This window comes from Mirounga angustirostris, unplaced genomic scaffold, assembly GCF_029215605.1.
Source record: "Mirounga angustirostris isolate CCGP_5_RB_7025 unplaced genomic scaffold, mMirAng1.0.hap1 SCAF_4, whole genome shotgun sequence".
NCBI classification, from domain to species: Eukaryota; Metazoa; Chordata; class Mammalia; order Carnivora; family Phocidae; genus Mirounga; species Mirounga angustirostris.
In genome coordinates, this window is record NW_026991712.1 from 150208986 (window position 1) to 150230929 (window position 21944).

At 37.2% G+C, this 21944-nt stretch overlaps 1 protein-coding gene and 1 pseudogene across 2 annotated transcripts in view; both read left to right on the forward strand.

Moving 5' to 3' along the window:
• FAF1 (Fas associated factor 1) overlaps positions 1 to 21944 on the forward strand; it is a 500825-nt gene that overhangs the window by 205244 nt on the left and 273637 nt on the right. For both annotated transcript variants that reach the window (XM_064589173.1, XM_064589174.1), the window contains exons 5-6: positions 9930 to 10021; positions 18530 to 18621. In XM_064589173.1, coding sequence (XP_064445243.1) covers positions 9930 to 10021; positions 18530 to 18621 — 184 coding nt within the window. The remainder of the gene's footprint in view (positions 1 to 9929; positions 10022 to 18529; positions 18622 to 21944) is intronic.
• On the forward strand, positions 1209 to 8637 carry LOC123859626 (elongation factor 2-like; annotated as a pseudogene).

Here is a 21944-nt window from a genome sequence, read left to right on the forward strand (position 1 = left end):
TCAAAGAAGGAATCACAAAAGAAATTAGAAAATATTGTGAACTAAATTAAGATGGAAACATGGCATACCAACATTGTTTGATGCTGACAAAGTGGTATTGAGAGGGAAATTTGTGGTTCAAATGCTTAATTACAAAAGAAGAAAGTTCTAAAAGCAATGATCAGCCCTTCTACTAAGAAGTAGGAAAAGTGTCCCCTCCCCTCCTTTGACTTATAGCAACAAGATTTACCTTCACTCCTAAAACAGCTAAATAAACCACCCAAAAGGCTTAGAAGGAATACCATTAGGAATAGTATCTGTGCTCACAAGCTAGAAAAGAAAACCTCATAATTCATGAAGCTTGGATAGAGTATTCAAGGCTTTTGCATTGGTAATGGGGAATAATTAGCTTTAGATTAAGTACTACTTGGTTGATACTCACTGACATCTTAATAGAAAGACCCAAGCACATTGAACTGTTTCCAAGTAACTTACCTGCATTTTAGAACAAAGCCCAAGAATATAGGAAAAAAAAATATTCAGTACCCATCAAGGTAAAATCCACAATGTCTGGCATCCAATAAAAATTGCCAGGCATTCAAAGATTCAGAAAAACCTGGCCCATAATGAGGAGAGAGATTAAAAACAACTCAGAACTGACATAGATGTTGGAATTAGCAGGTATGGACATTTTAAAATAGTTTTTATAGCTTTCTTATGCTTACATTTAAAAGAGAGAGGAGAAGGGTCAAAAATGTGAGCAAGCCTGTGGTTGCCTGTGGTGGCAGAGTTCAGTAAACTGGGTTTAGTGCAAGGTGATATTTGAGAATGATGTTGTGAAAGAGGCCATAAGAAGTCTTCTTGAGAACCTTTATAACGACAGGATGTTTCGCATTAAGAGAGCACTGGACCTGCCTATGAGGCAGCAGATTTTGCCTAAAGAGCAGTGGATAATATGAAGAGGATAAATTCTACTTTGAACCATATCTGAAAGAAGTTATTTGGGAAATAAAAGAGAAGAATGGGCAAAGAAATAATCATGGAATTGAAATCTGTGGTAGCAGCTGTCCTACAAATATTTTTAAGAAGTTGGGTAAACATGAAATGTACAATTTAGAACTATTTGAGCTGCAAATGTATTACTTTAAATAAATGTCTAATGTAATTATAAAAAAATAAAAATAAAAAAGAGAAAAGATTTAAAATAATAAGTCATTGCAAATGTTAAAATGGCCCAAACTGAGTGTCTAGAGATGAAGACCATGATATCTGAGATGAAAAATTTACCAGGTAAGATTAACAGACGGCGAAGAAGAAAAGATTAGTAAATTTGAAGATAACACAGTAGAAACCACTTCAGGAAAGAGTTTGACAGTTTTCTACAAAGTTATTATACAATGCCCATTCCTCTTCTAGGTATTTACCCAAAAGAAGTGAAAGCATGTCTATGAAGACATGTACATTATTGTTTATGGCAATGTATTTGTAAAAGCACCAAACTATAGATAACCCCAAATGCCCATAAACCAGTGGATGGATAAACACTTTGTTGTATATCTATATAATGTAGTACTACTTAGGAATAAAAGAAATGGACTGTTGTTACACACAACAATGTGGGAGAATCTCAGACTTTTTTGAATGAAAGAAGCCAGATTTAAAAAGTATATTAATGCAGTTCCATTTATATAAAATCATAGATAATTCTAACTAAACCATAGTTACAGAAATCAAATTAGCAGTTCTCTGGGGATGAAGTAAGGAGAGTGTAGAGGAATTACCAAGGGGCATAAAAAACCTTTTTATGCATAAAACTACAAACTTGCGTATGATGAATTTCACTTTTTGGATATATTTATCAAAACTTACGAGATTGTAGATTTTAAATATGTGCAGTTTATTTCATGTCAATTACAATAAAGCTGTTAAGAATTTTTTTAAAAAAGAGCAAATAAAATTCCAAAGTAACTATAGAAGGAAGCAAATTTATATGTGTATACACACAAACAGAAATCAATAAAGCAGAAAATGGATAAATAGTAGAGAAAATGAACAAAATAAATAAAACTTACAGCTGTTTTTTGAGTAGATGAATAAAATTGATAATTCACTTGATACTGTGAATAAGAACAAAAGAAAGAAAGCACAAGTTGTTCATACTGGAAATGAAAGGAACTTTTAGATGTTAAATGGGTTATAAGGCAACATCAAGAACAAATTTATGCCAGTAAGTTTAAAAGATATATCAAACTTTAAGAAGCTATAAAGACTATTTTAAAGGTACAGATTACAGCCAACAGAAGAAAAAATAAAAAATCTGAATAGGTGTGCATCAAATATATAAATTGAATTGATAATCAAAAACCTTCCCAGAAAGCAATCCCAATATTAGATGACTTCACTGGTAAAGTCTATCTAATATTTAAGGAAGAAATACTAGCAATCATTCATAAATAGAGAAAGGATAATGTATTTCCTAATTCATTTCATGAAATCAGCATTACTCTAAGATTTTTTTTTTTTTTTTTTATTCATGAGAGACAGAGCGAGAGAGAAAGGCAGAGGGAGAAGCAGGCTCCCAAGGAGCAGGGAGCCCGATGCGGGACTCGATCCCAGGACCCTGAGATCATGACCTGAGCCGAAGGCAGACGCCCAACCATCTGAGCCACCCAGGCGCCCGAAATCAGCATTACTCTAATACTAAAACCAGACAAAGACATTACAGGAAAAGAAAAGTACAGACCAATATTTCTTAAAATTATAGAGGCAGAAATTCTTTACAAAATATTTGCAGGTTGGGGTGCCTGGGTGGCTCAGTTGGTTAAGGTCCAACTCTTGATTTTGGCTCAGGTCATGATCTTAGGTTCATGAGATGAAGCCCCAAGTTGGGCTCTGCACTCAACATGGAGTCTGCTTATCTCTCTGCCTCTGCCCCCACCCCGCTCGTGCACTCTCTTGCTCAGTTTCTCAAATATAAATAAATAAAATCTTAAAAAAATATTTGCAAGTTGAATTCAGTAAAATATAATAAAATACACATGTATATAATATACCTCATGGTCAAGTCAGTTTATTCAGGAATGCAAAGCTTGTTTAGCAGCTTATAAATCATTGTAATTCACCATATTAGAATAATAAATGAGAAAATTCATCTGATCATTTTAGTAGGTGGAGGAAAAAGCACTTAATGCCCATTCATGTTGTAAAATAAAAAAAACTCACAACTAGTAAGAACAGAGGGAAACTTTGTCATCCTCATAAAGCACATTGCTGAAGAACATACAACTAATATACTTGATAATTAAAGACTAAATTCTTCCCCCCCTTAAGATTAAGAACAATGCAAGGTCCACTTGTAACGCATCTATTCAGTGCTTTATAGAAGATAGGCAATAGCCATTAAGCACACAAAAAGATGATCAGTGTCATTAGTTATTATTAATCATCAGAGAATACAAATTAAAACCATAGTTAGAAACCACAGCCACTAGAATGACTAAAATTAAAAAGACAGAAAATTCTTTTTGTTGATAGTGATATGCAGCCATTGGAACTTTGGTGGGATTCATGATGGTATAATCACTTGGGAAAACAGTTTGGCAGTTTTTAAAATAAAGTTAATCATACAGTCTAGCAATTCCATTCTTAGGTATTTATTCAAGAGAAATCAACACATATTTACAAAAGGGTTTACACAATGTTCATAGTAGCTTTATTTGCAGTAGGGAAAAAAACATGTTTATCAGCAAGAGAATATATAAATTGTGTAATATCCATATGTATTTTATTTGTTGTAACAAATGACTCAAAATTTAGTGATTTAAGAAAACAATTTGTTATCTCACAGTTTGTGTAGATGAGGAATCCAGGCATGGTTTAGCTGGTCTCTTATGGGCTGCAATTAGTATGTCATCTCAAGGCTCAACTAAGGAAGTATAAACTTTTGAGATCACTGTTGTGGTTGCTGACAGGATTCATTTCCATGTTGGCTGTTAAGCCAGGACTCAGCTCTTCACTCACTCTTGGTTGGAGGCTGCCCTCTGTTCCTTACTGTGTTTGCCTCTCTCTATACCAGTTTACAAGGCAGTTGGTTTCATCAGAACAAGTAAAGGGCAAGAGAGAGGGTGCTAGCAAGATGGAAACCATAGTCTTAAAACTGATTTCAGAAGTCACATCCCATCACCATTATTATATTCTCTTCATTAGAAGTAACTTGGTACAGCTCATACTCATGGGAGAGGGAATTACAAACGGCATGAATACCATGAGGGTGGGGAGCATTGGAAGTGATTTCAGAAGCTGCCTACCTTACAAAATAATGAAATACTACTAAATAATGAAAAAGAACCTTATTGGTACACACAACAGTGTAGATGAATGTCAAAAACATTATGCAGAGCAAAAGAACCCAGGCATAAAAGGTAACAGAACTAATCTTTAGAGTGAGAAGGAAGATCAGTGGTTGGGTGGGAGGTTTTTGTTTCAAAGGGGTATGAGTATCTTTTTGTGCTATATCCCCAGTGCTTATTATATTATAACTGGAAGTTGTATCTTTTGAACACCTTCATCCACTTCCCAACTCTCCACTTCTAGTTACTACAAATCTGATCTCTTTTTCTGTGTGTTTCTTTCTTTCTTTTTTTAGATCCTCATATAAGTGAGATATATAGTACTTGTCTTTCTATATCTGACTTCTTTCACTTAGCATAATGCCCTCAAGGTCTGTTCCTGTTATCAAAAAAGGCAGGATTTCCTTCTTTTTTACGTTTGAATATTGAAATGTACACATACATCATAACTTCTTTATTCATTCATCCATCAGTAGACACTTAGGTTGCTTCAGTATTTTGGCTATTGTAGATAATGCTTCTATGAACATGAGGATGTAGATATCTCTTTGACATAGTATTTTGTTTCCTTTGAATATATTGCTGGATCATATGGTAGTTCTGTTTTTAATTTTTTGAGGACCCTCCATGCTGTTTTCCCTAGTGGTTGTGCTAATTTACAATTCCACCAGCGGTGTACAAGGGTTCCTTGTTCTCCACATCTTTGCCAGCATTTATTATCGCTCGTCTTTTTGATAGTAGCCATTCTAATAGGCATGAGGTGATATCTCATTGTGGTTTTGACTTGCATTTCCCTAATAATTAGTGATGCTGAGCACCTTTTCATTTACCTCTTGGCCATTTGTATATCTTTTTTGGAAAGATATCTGTTCGGTCCTTTGCCCATTTGTTTTTAAAGATTTATTTTGTTTATTTTAGAGAGTAAGAACAAGGGGGAGGGACAGAGAAGAGGGAGAGAATCCTTAAGCAGACTCCCCACTGAGTGCAGAGCCCAATGCAGGGCTCAATCCCAGGACCCTGAGATCATGACCTGAGCCAAAGGCAGACGCTTAATTGACTGAGCCACCCAGGCGCCCCATGCTTACCCATTTTTAATTGGATTGTGTGTGTGTGTGTGTGTGTTTTACTATTGTGTTGTGAGTTCTTTATGTATTTTGGATATTAACTCCTTATCAGATATATGGTTTGCAAATTCAGTGGACTGCTCTTAATGACATCTGCATAGCTTCATTTTTCCAAGTAACATATTAGGATGCTGTAGTGGCAGTGCCATCTTGTGTTAAGATCTTTGGTGTCAGGCAGACCCAGATATGAATACTGGCTCTGAAACTTGCTGCATTCTAGTACTTCACTGACCTATATTATTTTGGATATTCCTAAAACAATAACTACTGTTTATTTAGAATCTATACTGGCCAGGTACTATGCTAGACATTTATGTGTGTATTACCTTAGTTAATACAAATCAAAATAACCAACATTTTTTGAGACACATCTAATATAAAATATTTCCATGTCTTATGTGATTTAATGCAGCAACCCAATGAAGTGTTGGTACTATAATTATCCCCACTTTACAGAAGAAGAAATTGAGACCAACAGAATAAGTTTTTAAAATATGAGGAAATCGGGTTGCTATCAAGATTCTGGTTTCATTTTCTATTCTTCTCTACCTGTGGAATTAGACTTTTTGTATGTTACCCAAGCTTGTTGCCAAGAGTAACTGCAACTTCAACTTAAGATCTCTTTTTGTTTTTTCTTTAAGAAACTTCTTTCAGGTTGTGAATGCTAAGAGTATCTCCAGGAGTCTATAGAAGTGTCAGGTGAAGATTGGTTTCTAAGAGGAAAGCACTGGGCAGACTTGCAAGAGCATAAGCTCAATTCCAGACAAGTACAGCTCTAGAAATACCAACCTTAGCCATAAATGAAAAGGCAATGTTTATATATATTTGATATAAAAAGTATGGCTTATTTTTTCTACCATTTCCATAAAAGAATAATTCTTTGTCAGCAGTGACATTTTTTTGAAGTCCAAAGTTGATAAAAGTTTGTGCTTGTAAAATATATTATGATGTTTAATCACTATCAAAAGTGCCCAGACAGGAATTTTCTTTGGGGAAGTAAAACTTTGTCACTAAGGCCATGAAGTGTTTGATTGTAGCACTGCTTACTTTGGCAACTGTATTTCCATAGTACTTGTGTAGCCTGGAATTATTTTTCCTCTTTTAATATATAACAATCAGTTTTTTTCAGTATTTAATCACTTATTATAAATGGGGTTGAATTATATGTTAATCTAAAAGTATAGACTGGGGGCACCTGGGTGGCTCAGTAAGTTAAGTGTCCTACTTTTGATTTTGGCTTGGGTCATGATCTCAGGGTTGTGAGATTGAGCCTGCATCAGGCTCCATGCTGGATATGAAGGCTGCTTAAGATTCTCTCCCTCCCACAGAGGTCGGTTCTACACCTTCGGTCGTGTGTTCTCTGGGCTGGTGTCCACTGGCTTGAAGATCAGGATCATGAGACCCAACTACACCCCTGGGAAGAAGGAGGACCTGTACCTGAAACCCATCCAGAGGACAATCCTGATGATGGGCCATTAGGTGGAGCCCATTGAAGATGTGCCTTGTGGGAACATTGTGGGTCTGGTGGGTGTGGACCAGTTCCTGGTGAAGACTGGCACCATCACTACCTTTGAGCATGTCCACAACATGCGGGTGATGAAGTTCAGCATGAGCCCTGTTGTCTGGGTCGCTGTGGAGGCCAAGAATCCGGCTGACCTTCCCAAGCTAGTGGAGGGTCTGAGATGGCTGGCCAAGTCGGACCCTATGGTGCAGTGCATCACTGAGGAGTCTGGAGAGCACATCATTGCAGGGGCTGGGGAGCTGCACCTGGAGACCTGTCTGAAGGACCTGGAGGAGGACCATGCCTGCATTCCCATCAAGAAATCTGACCACGTAGTCTCCTATCGTGAGACTGTCAGTGAGGAGTCGAATGTGCTCTGCCTGTCCCAAGTTCCCCAACAAGCACAACCGGCTGTACATGAAGGCACGGCCCTTCCCTGATGGCCTGGCTGAGGACATTGACAAGGGCGAGGTGTCCGCCTGGCAGGAGCTCAAGCAGCAGGCCCACTATCTGGCCGAGAAGTATGAGTGGGATGTGGCTGAGGCCTGCAAGATCTGGTGCTTTGGCCCGACGGCACTGGCCCCAATGTCCTCACAGACATCACCAAGGGTGTGCAGTACCTCAATGAGATCAGGATAGCATGGTAGCTGGCTTCCAGTGGGCCACCAAAGAGAGGGCTCTGTGTGAAGAGAATATGCGTGGTGTGTGCTTTGATGTCCACGACGTGACCCTGCATGTGGATGCCATCCAGCGCGGGGGGCACAGATCATCCCCACTGCCTGGCGCTGCCTCTACGCTAGTGTGCTGACTGCCTAGCTCCAGCTTATGGAGCCCATCTACCTTGTGGAGATTCAGTGTCCGGAACAAGTGGTTGGTGGCATCTACGGTGTCCTGAACAGGAAGCGGGGTCAGGTGTTTGAGGAGTCCCAGGTGGCTGGCACCCACATGTTTGTCGTGAAGGCCTGTCTGCCCGTGAATGAGTCCTTTGGCTTCACTGCTGACCTGAGGTTCAATACTGGCGGCCAGGCCTTCCCCCAGTGCGTTTTTGACCACTGGCAGATCCTGCTGGGGGATCCCTTCGACAACACCAGCTGCCCCAGCCAGGTGGTGGCCGAAAGATGCAAGCGCAAAGGCCTGAAGGAAGGCATCCCGGCCCTGGACAAATTGTAGGCAGCCCTCCCCTGCCTCCACTACCCCGGATGGGACTCAGCACTGTATCCGGCTGACGATCGACCATAGCAACAAGCCCTCGCACTCTCCATAACACCTTGAGATTGTCCACGGGGACGCTCTACCTGACAGGTTCTGGGGCCCACTCAGTGCCATCACTCAATGTGAACACTTGATGCCATTTCTTTCGATATTTATTTCAAGATTTCAGAGGCAACAGAAATGCCCTGGCAGCAGGGACTTATTTGGCCGGTGGGGGTGGGGGAGGCGGCATGGGACACTGAACACTTTTTTCCATTTCAGAAACTCAAATGTCCAAGAAAAAACAAAACAAAACAACGCATTAAGAGGTTTATTTGGGTAAATGGTCCGTAGTGGATTTTCCCCTCAGAAAGGGGGAAGGAACAAGCAGGTAGACCTTTCTCTTTGGACAGAAGCTAGAAGGCAGGAAACTGTGCGGTGTCACCGTGAGCACCTGGAATAATAAATTTGTTATGGTGGTGAAAAAAAAAAAGATTCTCTCCCTCTCCCTTTACCCCTTTCCCTGCTCATGCACTCTCTCTCTCTCTCTCTAAAAATAAAGTATGAAAAAGTATACTTTTAAAAATAAAGTTTTTTTTAAAAAGGCTGGATTAGCAGCAACCTAATAGAAGTAGATATATGCAATACTTTTATATTCTGATTCAACAATCTGCTTAATATACTGTAGTTCTAGAAATTAGCTGATTGATTTATAAGTAGACTTGATTCCTGAAAAATAATTTGTGGAACACTGGGAAAATTTTGATTCCTGTTTTTCATTAGCATCATGTTCATTTTTGCCTTTTTACCTTTAAGTCTTTTGTCTTCACTGAATAGAATAACTTTTGGTGTGGCACTCCTTCACAACCCAGCTATCCTTCAATCTGGGTTTAAGTCTCATCTCTCACATAAAGCCTTCTCTACTTATCCAATACATTTTTTTTTCTTTTCGAAATTCTGTTGCTTTTCTCTTTAACATAATTTAAATTGTCTTCTAGATTATATACATTGGCTTTATTTTTCAGCTGCTTTCATGGATGTTATTTCCTTTTATCCTTAGACCCTGGAAATAGTTAAGAAAGGCAATATTATTCTCCATTTTATGATACAAAAACTAAGAATAGATATTCAATTTCTTCAAGACCCAAATCTTCATTCTAAAATCTGCTTTGCTTATACTATACCACTTCAAGTTTTATACTTTACCTGCTATTCCTACCACATGCTGAGCACATAGTGGTATTGTCAGTTGATTGGTTTAAAATACGTTGTTTCTAATCAAAGCCCCAATCACTGGTATCTATTTCTTTTAAAAAGCTATGTAATTAATTAACTAGTTAATTAATTGTAGAGTCTTTTGTCATAATTAATGTTGAAGCCTGAGTTCTTCAAAGGGGCAACATTTGTTTAAGATTTGAAGTTTGGGGGGCGCCTGAGTGGCTCAGTTGGTTAAGCAACTGCCTTCGGCTCAGGTCATGATCTTGGAGTCCCAGGATCGAGTCCCGCATCGGGCTTCCTGCTCGGCAGGGAGTCTGCTTCTCCCTCTGACCCTCCCCCCCTCATGCTCTCTCTCTCTCATTCTCTCTCTCAAATAAATTAAAAAAAAAAAAATCTTAAAAAAAAAAAAGATTTGAAGTTTGGAATATGGAAATTTTCTTATTTATTCATCAGACAAATGTCATTGACTGTGTACCATATTCCTAATATTTGTGGTAGCCCTGGATATGGACAAATGTTGATTGCATTATTTTGTTAGTAATATTCAGTCTTTTCTTATTTATACAGGAGAGATTAAACAGATTCTAGAAAATGAACTTCAGATACCTGTGTCTAAAATGCTGTTGAAAGGCTGGAAGACCGGAGATGTGGAAGACAGTGTGAGTTTCTTAATTGCCTAGAAATAAAAGAAAGTTAAGTCATGCAATTGACTAAATGATACATAAAAATTGGTTTTTATTAGTTTTGTTACATATGACAGAAGTAGATTTTGGTAATAGTAACTTAGTTTAAGGAATCAGCCAACAGTGTTTTTCAAGTTAAAACATTTTCATGGTAAACCAACAATAGTTTTGAATGAGTTAGGTATGTAAATGAGAACACTATATGGCATGTTTTTCCTATTTCTAACTGTTAATATAGGAGTTAGTTTGGTACTCTTTTTTGAGAGCTTTTACTTTTTTATCAAACCTCATAGGGTGTCAGTAAGTGCCCTGGAATAATAATTTACTGAACAATTACTTACTGGCCTGAAAGAAGTCATATACAATGTATACATGTATGTCAATATTGATAATGGAACAAAGATAATAATAAGACATTTTTTTAAACTTGGAAAATTTAATGGTAAGAATCTTTGTTTACTTGGGTAGTGGCAAGTACATGGAATGAATTGTACTTTAAGAATTTTTATAAAGTGTTGCAATTTTAAGGCAGTAGTTGCTGTTCTCAAGGACCCAGTAGCAGCCTCAGGTATTAAATATTTCACATTCTGTTTCTTTGTCTGACAGAGAAAGTGGGGAGGGAAGGAAAGAAATGAATTAACGCTAAAGTTTTAGATGTTTGAAGTGCAAATAATTATCAAATCTTTTCATAGTTACTAACTTGATATTTCAATATCTAGGCATAAACTTAGAACCTTCAACTTTTGGTTCAGTTCTTTTTCAGTGACTTCTGGTAGACATTGTACTTATAAATATATGTGAGTTCATTTGGTATATGGAGATGTTTGGAGTATTTCTTTCTTTTTTTTTTTTTAAAGATTTTATTTATTTATTTGACAGAGAGAGAGATAGCGAGAGCAGGAACACAAGCAGGGGGAGTGGGAGAGCGAGAAGCAGGCTTCCTGCCGAGCAGGGAGCCCGATGTGGGACTCGATCCCAGGACTCTGGGATCATGACCTGAGCCGAAGGCAGACGCTTAACGACTGAGCCACCCAGGCACCCTGTTTGGAGTATTTCAATAAGATATTTATGTGAATTTCACATTAGCAAGATATTTATAAATTTAGGTAGAAGTTAGTGATGTACTATTTTAGGGCTCAGCAGACTTTCTATACAGAACCAGGTTATAAATATTTTAGCCTTTGTGGGCAGTACAGTCTCATTGTAGCTACTCAGTTCTGCTGTTGTAGTGTGAAAGGAACCGTAGACCATATGTGAAAGAGTGAGCCATGACTGTTTTCCAATACATCTTTATTTGTGGACACAGAAATTTGAATTTTATGTAATTTCACATATCATGAGATACTCTTCTTTTGATTTTTTTCCCCCACCATTTAAAAGATGTAAAAATCATCCTTAACATCGTAGGCCATATAAAAATAGGCAGTGGGATAGATTTGTCCCATAGGCATAATTTGCTGACCCCTTGTGCTACATGGCTGTTGTAATTGAAACATAGGTTAAAAAATAAAAAGAAATGCTATCTGAGTAAATCAACAACCTCAGCAGAAATAAAACACTAAAATGCATTAGTTTATATGGCTGTATCATTTATTTGTTCATTTATTGAGAAATCTATGGATATGAATCATTTGCACATGGCATTTTCAGTAGTTTGTAAAGAGAAAGGCAATTATTTTGAAAATTTTCTTAAAGCTGTCTGTCCTAATATTTGAACATAGTCTTTTGTCACCAACAATATTTTCAGTTACTTATTTCTATGTACTCTTTTCCTAAGGTGATTTCTGCTATTCCTATGCCATTAATTTTCTGATTGCTCCCAAATTTATATTTCCAGGTTATACTTCTGTGAATTCATGTATCCAAACTGGTAATTCACTTTGGTACTTGCATACCTTATGACATCTTAAGGTTAGCATGTTTAAAATGGAGCTCTTGGTTTTCCTTTCCATACCATTTCTCTACTAGTTTCCCCCCAGTAAACAGCAGCACTGTATAGCCACTGCTGAGTCCAAAAATACGGGCATCCAGTCTTTTCCCATTTCAAACAACACCTAATCCTTTGGTAAGTCCTATAGCTTCTGTCTCCAAAATATATGTCAACTATGGTCACTTTTCAGCATTTTTATCATGCTGCCTAATCTAGGCCATTAGCATCTTTTGCCTGGACCAATGTAATAGCTTCATCATTGTTTTTCCAGCTTCCTTTCCTGGGTTCTTCCTTACATTCTCCACACAGCAGCCAGAATGATCTTTTAAGAACATAAATTGAATTATATCACTCTCCTGTTAAAACAGTTTTTTACTGCACTTTGAATAAAATTCAAACTACTCACCATGGTTTAAAAGGCATTGTATTTTTATGCACTATTCACCTCTGCAACCTCATCTTCAGCCTTTCTTACTCTCACTTTCCATGATGCAGCCATAGAAACCCCCTTTTAATTCTTCTAATAGAACCAAGCACTTTATATCTTTACCTGCACCTTCCACTGCTTGGAATGCTTTGCCCCCAGTTCTTCACATGGGTGTGGCTCTATTTTATCCTTCAGGTCTCAGTTTAAACATTACTTTCTCTAACAGGCCTCTATAAAATTAGGTTCCCATCCCAGCAATTTCTATCATAGTCCCATGAGTAAATGTTTGTGGAATGGATGAATGAATGACTTAAAGGAAGTATCCATTTATATAATCATTCCGTATGTGATTTAAGGGGGAAGATTTAGTGGAAAATCTTTGGATGGTGGTGTAGCAAAAGGACAGTAGTGACTTGATCAAGTAGTAAGAGTAAACATTTATCAGTAATCCAACAGTTAAAATAATGAAAGATAGAAAGGTAAAAAATAATTTTCCTATGTACATATGCGTGTGTTTTGTTTGCATGTTAACTCTAGAGAGGTAACACAGATCACTTCCAAAAGGACTTACAAATATTTGATATAAAGATTCGGAACTTAAAGGTGAAATTATGAGTAATTGCCTACTGCAGTGTTTTTGCAGATCATGGGTTACAAATACATTAATGGGTTGTGAAGTGAATTGAGTGGGTTATAGTCAGCATTAAAAAAAAGAAATAGAGATGGGCGCCTGGGTGGCTCAGTTGGTTAAGTGACTGCCTTCAGTTCAGGTCATGATCCCAGGGTCCTGGGATCGAGTCCCGCATCGGGCTCCCTGCTCTGCGGGGAGCCTGCTTCTCCCTCTCCCACTCCCCCTGCTTGTGTTCCCTCTCTCGCTGTGTCTCTCTCTGTCAAATAAATAAATAAATAAAAATCTTAAAAAAAAAAAAAAAAGAAATAGAGGGCGCCTGGGTGGCTCAGTTGGTTAAGCGACTGCCTTTGGCTCAGGTCATGATCCTGGAGTCCCTGGATCGAGTCCTGCATTGGGCTCCCTGCTCAGCAGGGAGCCTGCTTCTCCTTCTGACCCTCCCCCCTCATGTGCTCTCTGTCTCTCTCATTCTCTCTGTCTCAAATAAATAAATAAAATCTTAAAAAAAAAAAAAAGAAATAGAATAGAAGATGTCAGAGTACATTGCAAGTAGTAAGGGTATTTTTACTTAACATATAGCTAATATTAGTCAAACGAAGTCCCAATGTCCATGGAGTAAGACTGTGTACTTAGTAAGATGAACCTTCTTGTGGAGGGATCAAGAATGAGTTCCTCATGTTTTATGTTTGGGTAAGATCAGCCTCCTGTCTCTACTTCCATCTGCAGGGTTAAGAGAGATTCCTAGACATTCACTCCACTTGCTTTCCAACACTTGCAGCCTTAATATTATTGTTTGATTAAACCAGGACTAATTTTATTACTTCTTTTCCCACTGTTTATCACCCCTCACTCAAATTTCCGTAGTTTCTGCATAGGCCATATCTGTCTCTATCCTTTTTCGTTTACAATACCTGAAACCTGTTTGCTATTCCCTGTGGAACTAATTTTATCACTAGCCAGGTTCCCTCTGTTGTCAACCTCTTCCCTGCACATTCCTTTCACCATCTTCCTCTGACTGAAACCTGCCTTCCTAAGGACATTGTTCTCTATAGCCTTCCCAGTGTTTTTTTTTTTTTTAGACACAAAAGTGAGTATTTAATGAGAATAAGGAGATAAATCACAACGAATTACAAATTTCACAAAGCTAAAATATACCTCAAACATCACAAAAGGCAGAAAAATAAAGTATTTGCAATAACTGCCTGATGCATCTCTGTAATACTTTTTTTTCCCCCCCCACTTTTAGGTTTGTTGCACACTCTTTGATCACCTTTTGATGTGATAATAATTTTATAATTGAGTGTTTAGAGAAGTTTCTTTCAACTTCAAATTCATTGGTAATGTCCTGTAGCTTTCTGGGATTTTTTTTTTTTTTAATTTTATTATGTTATGTTAGTCACCATACAATACATCATTGGTTTTTGATGTGGTGATCCACGATCCATTGTTTTCGTATAACACCCAGTGCTCCATGCAGTACGTGCCCTCCTTAATACCCATCACTGGGCTAACCAATCCCCCCTCCCCCCTCCCCTCTAAAACCCTGTTTGTTTCTCAGAGTCCATAATCTCTCATGGTTCATCTCTCCCTCCGATTCCCCCTCCCCATTTTTCCCTTCCTTCTCCTAATGTCCTCCATGTTATTCCTTATGTTCCACAAATAAGTGAAACCATATGATAATTGACTTTCTCTGCTTGACTTATTTCACTTAGCATAATCTCCTCCAATCCCATCCATGTTGATGTAAAAGTTGGGTATTCATCCTTTCTGATGGCTGAGTAATATTCCATTGTATATATGGACCACATCTTCTTTATCCATTCATCTGTTGAAGGGCATCTCGGCTCTTTCCACAGTTTGGCTATTGCGGACATTGCTGCTATGAACATTGAGGTGCATATGGCCCTTCTTTTCACTACATCTGTGTCTTTGGGGTAAATACCCAGTAGTGCAATTGCTGGATCATAGGGTAGCTCTATTTTTAAATTTTTGAGGAACCTCCACAAAAGTGGAGGTTTTCGAAAGTGGCTGTACCACTTTGTGGTACAAGTTGTTGCATTCCCACCAACAGTGTAAGAGGGTTCCCCTTTCTCCACAACCTCTCCAACATTTGTTGTTTCTTTCCCTGTCCATTTTTGCCATTCTAACTGGTGTAAGGTGGTATCTCAATGTGGTTTTGATTTGGATTTCCCTGATTATAGCTTTCCCAGTGTTAATTGCTTTTCTTTAGCAGCCATCATACCACTGGATTATCTGGTGAAATATGTGTCCTGATTGTACCTCACTTCCACTTCCAGACCTTTATCAGTCCTTCCTCTCTTAAAATCTTCAGCTTTGAATTTCATGTTAAAAGGTCATCACCTATTTATTGAGGTCATCTCCCTTCATTTCCTGATTTTTGGGTCCTGGTCTATAATTGCCCCCCTTAATTCTTAGTAATTTAACTATCTTTATAAGTGGTTCTTCCAATACCTTGGCCCCTTAGTTTCTTGAATTTCTTTCCTACAGAAATCTTTTCCTCCATCCTGCATCAGCTATATCTTCCAGTGGTCCTATCATTTAATTATAAATTTCAAATCTTAATTTTAGGCTTCCATTTTCTGCTTACTATCTCTTATCTTTCTAGCTCATTTTCTTTGGTATCTTTACTCCAGCAATCCTTCAACACTATTTAGGCCTCCAGTCCATTGTTTCTACCATCTGTTTGTGATCATTACCTCCTTCATGTCCTCTCTTCCTTCCTTAGAGTGGATTAAATCCCACAATTAATCATTATAATCACTTTCTTGCATAGAGTCTCAACTCTTTCTTTATGGATCCTGCATGACAAAAGTCCTTATTTTCAATAAATCCAACTCCATCTATTCTGTGCATTACAGTTAAATGTGGCTACAGACAAATAAAATCATTAATGTATCTTTAAATTCATGATCATGATGTTTAGAGCGTCCCTTAATGTTGCTAGGCAGTCACAGTATATTTACCTGGTTTATCCACATCCTAAATGGTTATTTTATACTTATCCTCTCCTCAGACCTTTAAAGCACCTCTCCCTTATTCTCACTTTCAGCTGATAACTTGACTTCCTGTTTTGTTTCACTCACAAAATAAAGGCAATACAAGAAAATTTCTATAAGCTTGGTCTCTCTTTACTTACCTGCATCTTACACACATACTCTTCTTTTGTTACTCTGGATGGCCTGTCCATTCTCCTTTCAAAGACCACACCTCCATATTTGCTTTGGATTACATTCTTTGTGTCCTCTGGCCTATTCAAGGACTTCACTCTTAATTCTTCCGTGTGTTTCCTGTATCATCAATATTTTCCTCTAGTAGGTCATAATAGAGTATAACCACAAACATGATGTTCTTTCTTCCATTTTTCTCTTGATCCCACTTCCCCTTCCAGCAGTCGCTCCATTCCTCTAGTCCCCTTGATAACAAAACTTTCCCCAAAGACTTGTTTATATTTCTTGTCTCTATTTCTCCCCATGCCTCCTGAGCCCAGTCTAGGCAGAGAATTGCTAGTGCTCTTATCAAAGTACCAGTGAAGTGACCACATAACTAAATTCAGTGGTGATCTTATCCAGTGTAATGATTTTTAAGTGCATCTATATGCATAGTTTTATATGTTTAATTTATATCTCCACCCCAGACCCGTTCCCTGAATTCCAGATTAATATATCCATCTGCTTATCTTTTCCACTTAAATGCCTAATACACATTTCAAACTTACCTGCCCAAAATAGAAGTCCTCATCTTCATTCTTTCCCATTTCAATTGATAGTAACTTCATCCTTCTAGTTATTCAGTCTAAAATCTTTAGGATCATTACTGACTCCTTTTCTGTCATAACACATATTCAATGTGTCAAGAAATTTTTTGGCACTATCTTCAAAATATATCCAGAATCTAGCTATTTTGCATCACTTCTACTACCATCACACTGACATAAACCATTATCACCCTTATCTTAGTATATTCCATTAGCCTTCTGTGTGCTTCTACCCTCCTCTGCCAACCCCTTCCCATCTGTTTTCAACATAGCTGACAAAGTGAATCTTTTTAAATGTGAATCTGATCATGTCACTCCAGTAGTTTACCTTTTCATTAGGAGTAAAAGTCAAAGCCCATAGCTCAGTACATTTCTTGTCCCTACTGTGACTGTTCTCTCTCTGACCTATCTCTACTAATGTTCATTTGACTTCAGTTACATTGGACTTCTTGTTGTTCCTTAAGCATTTTGTGCTGTTTTCTTTGCCTGACATATTCTTTTTCTGTATTTTCTCATGAATTGTTTTGTCACCCCTTTACATCTTTGCTCAAATGTCACATTCTCCAAGTAAGCTCCACCCTGATCATCCAGTTTAAAATTACATAACTTCCCACCCCCATATGCTTCACCCCCCCTTCCCTGATCTATCTTTAGTCCAAAAAATTATCACTTTTTAATATTCAGCTACATAGGTTACTTACTTTATTTATTCCTACTAAAATGTAAAGCTCTATAAGAGAGATCAGGGGATTTAGACTGTGCTGTTCACCGCTATATCCTCAGTGTTTGGAATAGTCCTGGCACAGAGTAGGTGGCTCAATAAATATCTGTCGAATAAATATGTATGTCCTGAGTTACGATGTAAAGATATAAAATGTGTTTCTTAATGCATTTTGCTGTCAAAAAAAGTTTGAGGGGTGCCTAGGAGGCAGAGTCAGTTAACTGTTTGATTCTTGATCTCAGCTCGGGTCTTGATCTCAGGGTTCTGAGTTTGGGCCCCACATTGGGCTCCATGCCCAGTGTGGAGCCTACTTAAAAAAAAAAAAAAGGTTTGAGCTATGTTAGTATTTACCATCAAGTTAGGAATTTGAAAGGTATGTAGTAATTTTATGGCCAAAAAAATTTAGTGAACTTTTGTATGGTTTTCAAGATGTAGTTCAGATGTATCCCAAGAGTAGTTTATTCACCCTGGATGGATCATTTTAACATAAAAATTCTCTGGAGAAAGAGTTAAGTGACCTAGGTAACATTTACTAGAGATCTCATCCAAGTTACCTTATTTCTCAGGCTGCAGCTCCTCATCTATAAAGCCATTGGGTTGAGTTGCTCACTATGATCTTTTCTAAGTCTTATGATCTCTAAAAACCTACATTGCTAATTTTTGCTATAATGATCCTGGAACGAAGTGCATATTAGTTTCAAGGATATACTTCTTCAGTGAAGAAATTAATGACTCTTAACTGTGTTCTTATCTATTGTATCTCATCATGAGCTAAAGATTTTGTATTTTATTTTTAATGTTCATATTTATGCTTATATATATATATATATATAGGAGAAACAAGTTACTTGGTTTCAATAGTTCTGCATTATTCTGTTTAGGAAATTGTCAAAAGTTTCAAAAAATTACAATATTGAAAAAATTTTAAGAACTTTAGGGAAAAAATGAACAATATACAATCAACAGTCATTTTTTTTGTTTGTTTTTAATTTTTCTTTTTCAGACGGTCTTAAAATCGCTACATTTGCCAAAAAACAACAGTCTTTATGTCCTTACACCAGACTTGCCGCCACCTTCATCATCTAGTCATGCTGGGTAAGGTGTTTACTTTTCCTGAGAATCTGAAATGAAAAGCTTGATTGTTAAGTTGCTTTAAGCTGTATATAAATATCAAAATGAAATAAAATAAAAATCTTGCTGAAGCTTTAACTTACCAACAACTATTAACTACATAAAATTTCAAACTATTTGTTTTGGGTAGTTTGATTTTAGTGGTGGAATTTTTTTTCCAAAGAAAATCTTTAGCAAAACTCCATTATGGGAAAAATAGTCAAAAATGATACTGTTCTGTTTGAAGGGGAAGGACTAGTGTTGGATGGAAGAGATTGAGTAAATGGAACTCTAGCTTCTCCCATGGCTAAAGAAGGCATACCTTTGAGGAAAATTCATCAGGCACTGCAGAATACAGCTTGAAAAGCATTGATACAACATTTTTATTAAGATTTTATCTCTTTTTGGAATAAAGTATCTCGTTCTTTTTTCATTATTCACAGTGAAACTCGGGACATTTATAGAATGATTAAATGATTTTAATATTAAATTATGGCATTATTATTGCTAGGTGGTACATGATGTTAGTGATAGAGTAATAATTTTGTGAGTACAGTATCATTCCAGAACTATGTTTAAGTTGTTTTTAGGTTTTCACAGTTTTTATACACATTTACTTCTTTTTAAATACTACTTGGTGATTTTGTGTAGACCTGTGTACCTAAACTTGGGATATTATCAAACTTTGCCTACCACGTATCAAATATTTTTATTATTATATAGTAGAAGGAAAAAATTACTGTTTTTCTCTACTGTACTACTTACAGAACACTTCTGGCTACCAAATATGTGGCAATTCTTCAATACCAGCTTGATGTTCTATAATTTAAATAAATTCTGGAACTATCTACCTGGAGATAGCATCTAATCCTATAGGTTCAGGGCTCAGTTTCATAAGACTGCTCCCACATCGGATACTACTTCAAGTCTAGGTTGTCTCCTGTGCTTCTGAACAACTGGGTATACATTGGAGGTTCCCACAACCCCCTTCCTGGGTTTGATAATTTGCTAGAATGACACACAGAACTCAGAAAAGTGCTCTACTTACTATTACCAATTTATTATAAGACATATTTTAAAGAATATAGATGAACAGCCAGATGAACGAGATAAATAGGACAAGATCTGGAAATGTCTTGAGCACAGGAGCTTAAAGTTGGGGGTGTGTCACTCTTACAGCACATAGATGCATTCTTGTTCACCAACTTGAAAGCTCTTTAAAACCCATCAGCTAGGGTTTTTTATAGAGGCTTTATTACATAGGCACTATTGACTAAATTATTGGCTATTAATAATTAACTCAACCTCCAGCCCCTCTGCCCTCCCTACAAATGTGGAGGCAGGGAGAATGCAGGTAGCTGAAAGTTCCAACCCTCTAATCACTTGCTTGCTTTCCCTTGCAACCAGTCCTCATCCTGAGGATTTTTTCTCAAAGTCATTAACTCGTGAACAAACTCTTGTGTGGCTGAAAGGGGCTTGTTATGAATAACAAAAGATCCCTTGCTCCTTCCACCTGTATCACTCTCATCATTTAGAAAATTCCAAGGGTTTTAGGAGCTCTTGGGTGGGGGGAAGGGGGAGAGAAGACCAAATGTATATTTCTTATTATAAATTATGCCATTACAGGTAGATAGTAGCAAAAAAATTAAACATGGCTTGTACCAAAGTAGAAATCACTGAACTGAAAAAAGTTAAATCTAATGTAATTGTATTTGATAGTCTGTTAATAGTTCATTTTAGGTTAAGAATTTAAACATTTCTTCGGTCACTGTTTATTTTCTGTTAAGGTCACATATTAATGGGAGGTTGAATTTGCACATCATTACACACAGCCAAACAGTACTGTAGTCCTTGTGTTTATAGTAGTTGTTATCAACACTAGATGAGATTAAGTTAAACAAGGAGTTATATGTATGGTTCTGTATCTAGTTAGGGCATTATTTTTGTAGTTTAGTTAACAAGAGTGTAATCACTGTTACCCAGTATGTAATCCACATAATTATGAGCAGATAGGAGACATTACTGGTTATAATCTATTGCTTTCCAGTCACATGATTAAATGGATTTATCAAAATGTCTTCCTGGGCTAATGGAAATATTCTTCATTGCTATGTGGCTGATCTTCCTTTGATTGTCTGATTGTCAAATTGCTCAGTTCCTAGGCAAGCAGGGCCTTACAGTGCTTATGAAATGCAGTGTTTTATTGGAGAATGAGTACTTAATATAGCACTAAAGTAGTCTTCCTTAGTTGGCTTTATGAATTTTTTTTTAAGTTTCTATTTTAATTCCAGTTAGTTAACCTACAGTGTTATATTAGTTTCAGGTGTGCAATATAGAGATTCGCTAATTCTTTGCATCACCCGGAGCTCTTCACAACTAGTGCACTCCTTAAGCCCTATCATCTATTTAAGCCATCCCCCTACCAACCTCCCCTCTGATAACCATTAGTTTGTTCTCTATGGTTAAGAGTCTGTTTCTTGGTTTATGTCTCTCTTTTTTTCTCCTTTGCTCATTTGTTTTGTTTCTTAAATTCCACATAGGAGTGAAATCATATGGCATATGTTTTTCTCTGACTGACTTCGTTTGCTTAGCATTATACTCTTTAGTTCCATCATGTTGTTGCAAATAGTGATTTCATTTTATTTTATGGCTGAATAATACTCCATTGTATATATATATATATACACCACATCTTCTTCATCATCAGTGGACACTTAGGCTGCTTCCATATTTTGGCTGTTGTAAATAATGCTGCTATATATATATAGCAGGTGCATGTATCCCTTTGAATTTGTGTTTTTGTATTCTTTGGGTAAATACCCAGTAGTGCAATTGCTGGATCATAGGGTAGTTCTATTTTTAACATTTTGAGGAACCTCCATACTGTTTTCAGAATGGCTGTACCAGTTTGCATTCCCACCAACAGTGCAAGAGGGTTCCTTTTTCTCCACATCCCTGTCAACACTTGTCTGACGTTTTTTGATTTTAGCCATTCTGACAGGTGTGAGGTGATATCACCTGGTGGTTTTGATTTGCATTTCCCTGATGTTGAGCATCTTTTCACATGTCTGTTGGCCATCTGTATATCTTCTGTGGAGAAATGTCTGTTCATGTTTTCTGCCCATATTTTAATTGGATTATTTGGTGTTTGGGTATTGAGTTGTACAAGTTCTTTATATTTAGGATACTAACCCTTTATTGGATAACGTCATTTGAAAATATCTCCTCCCATTCTGTAGGTTTACCTTTTGATTTTGTTGATTGTTTTCTTCAATGTGCAGAAGCTTTTTATATTGATGCTGTCCCAA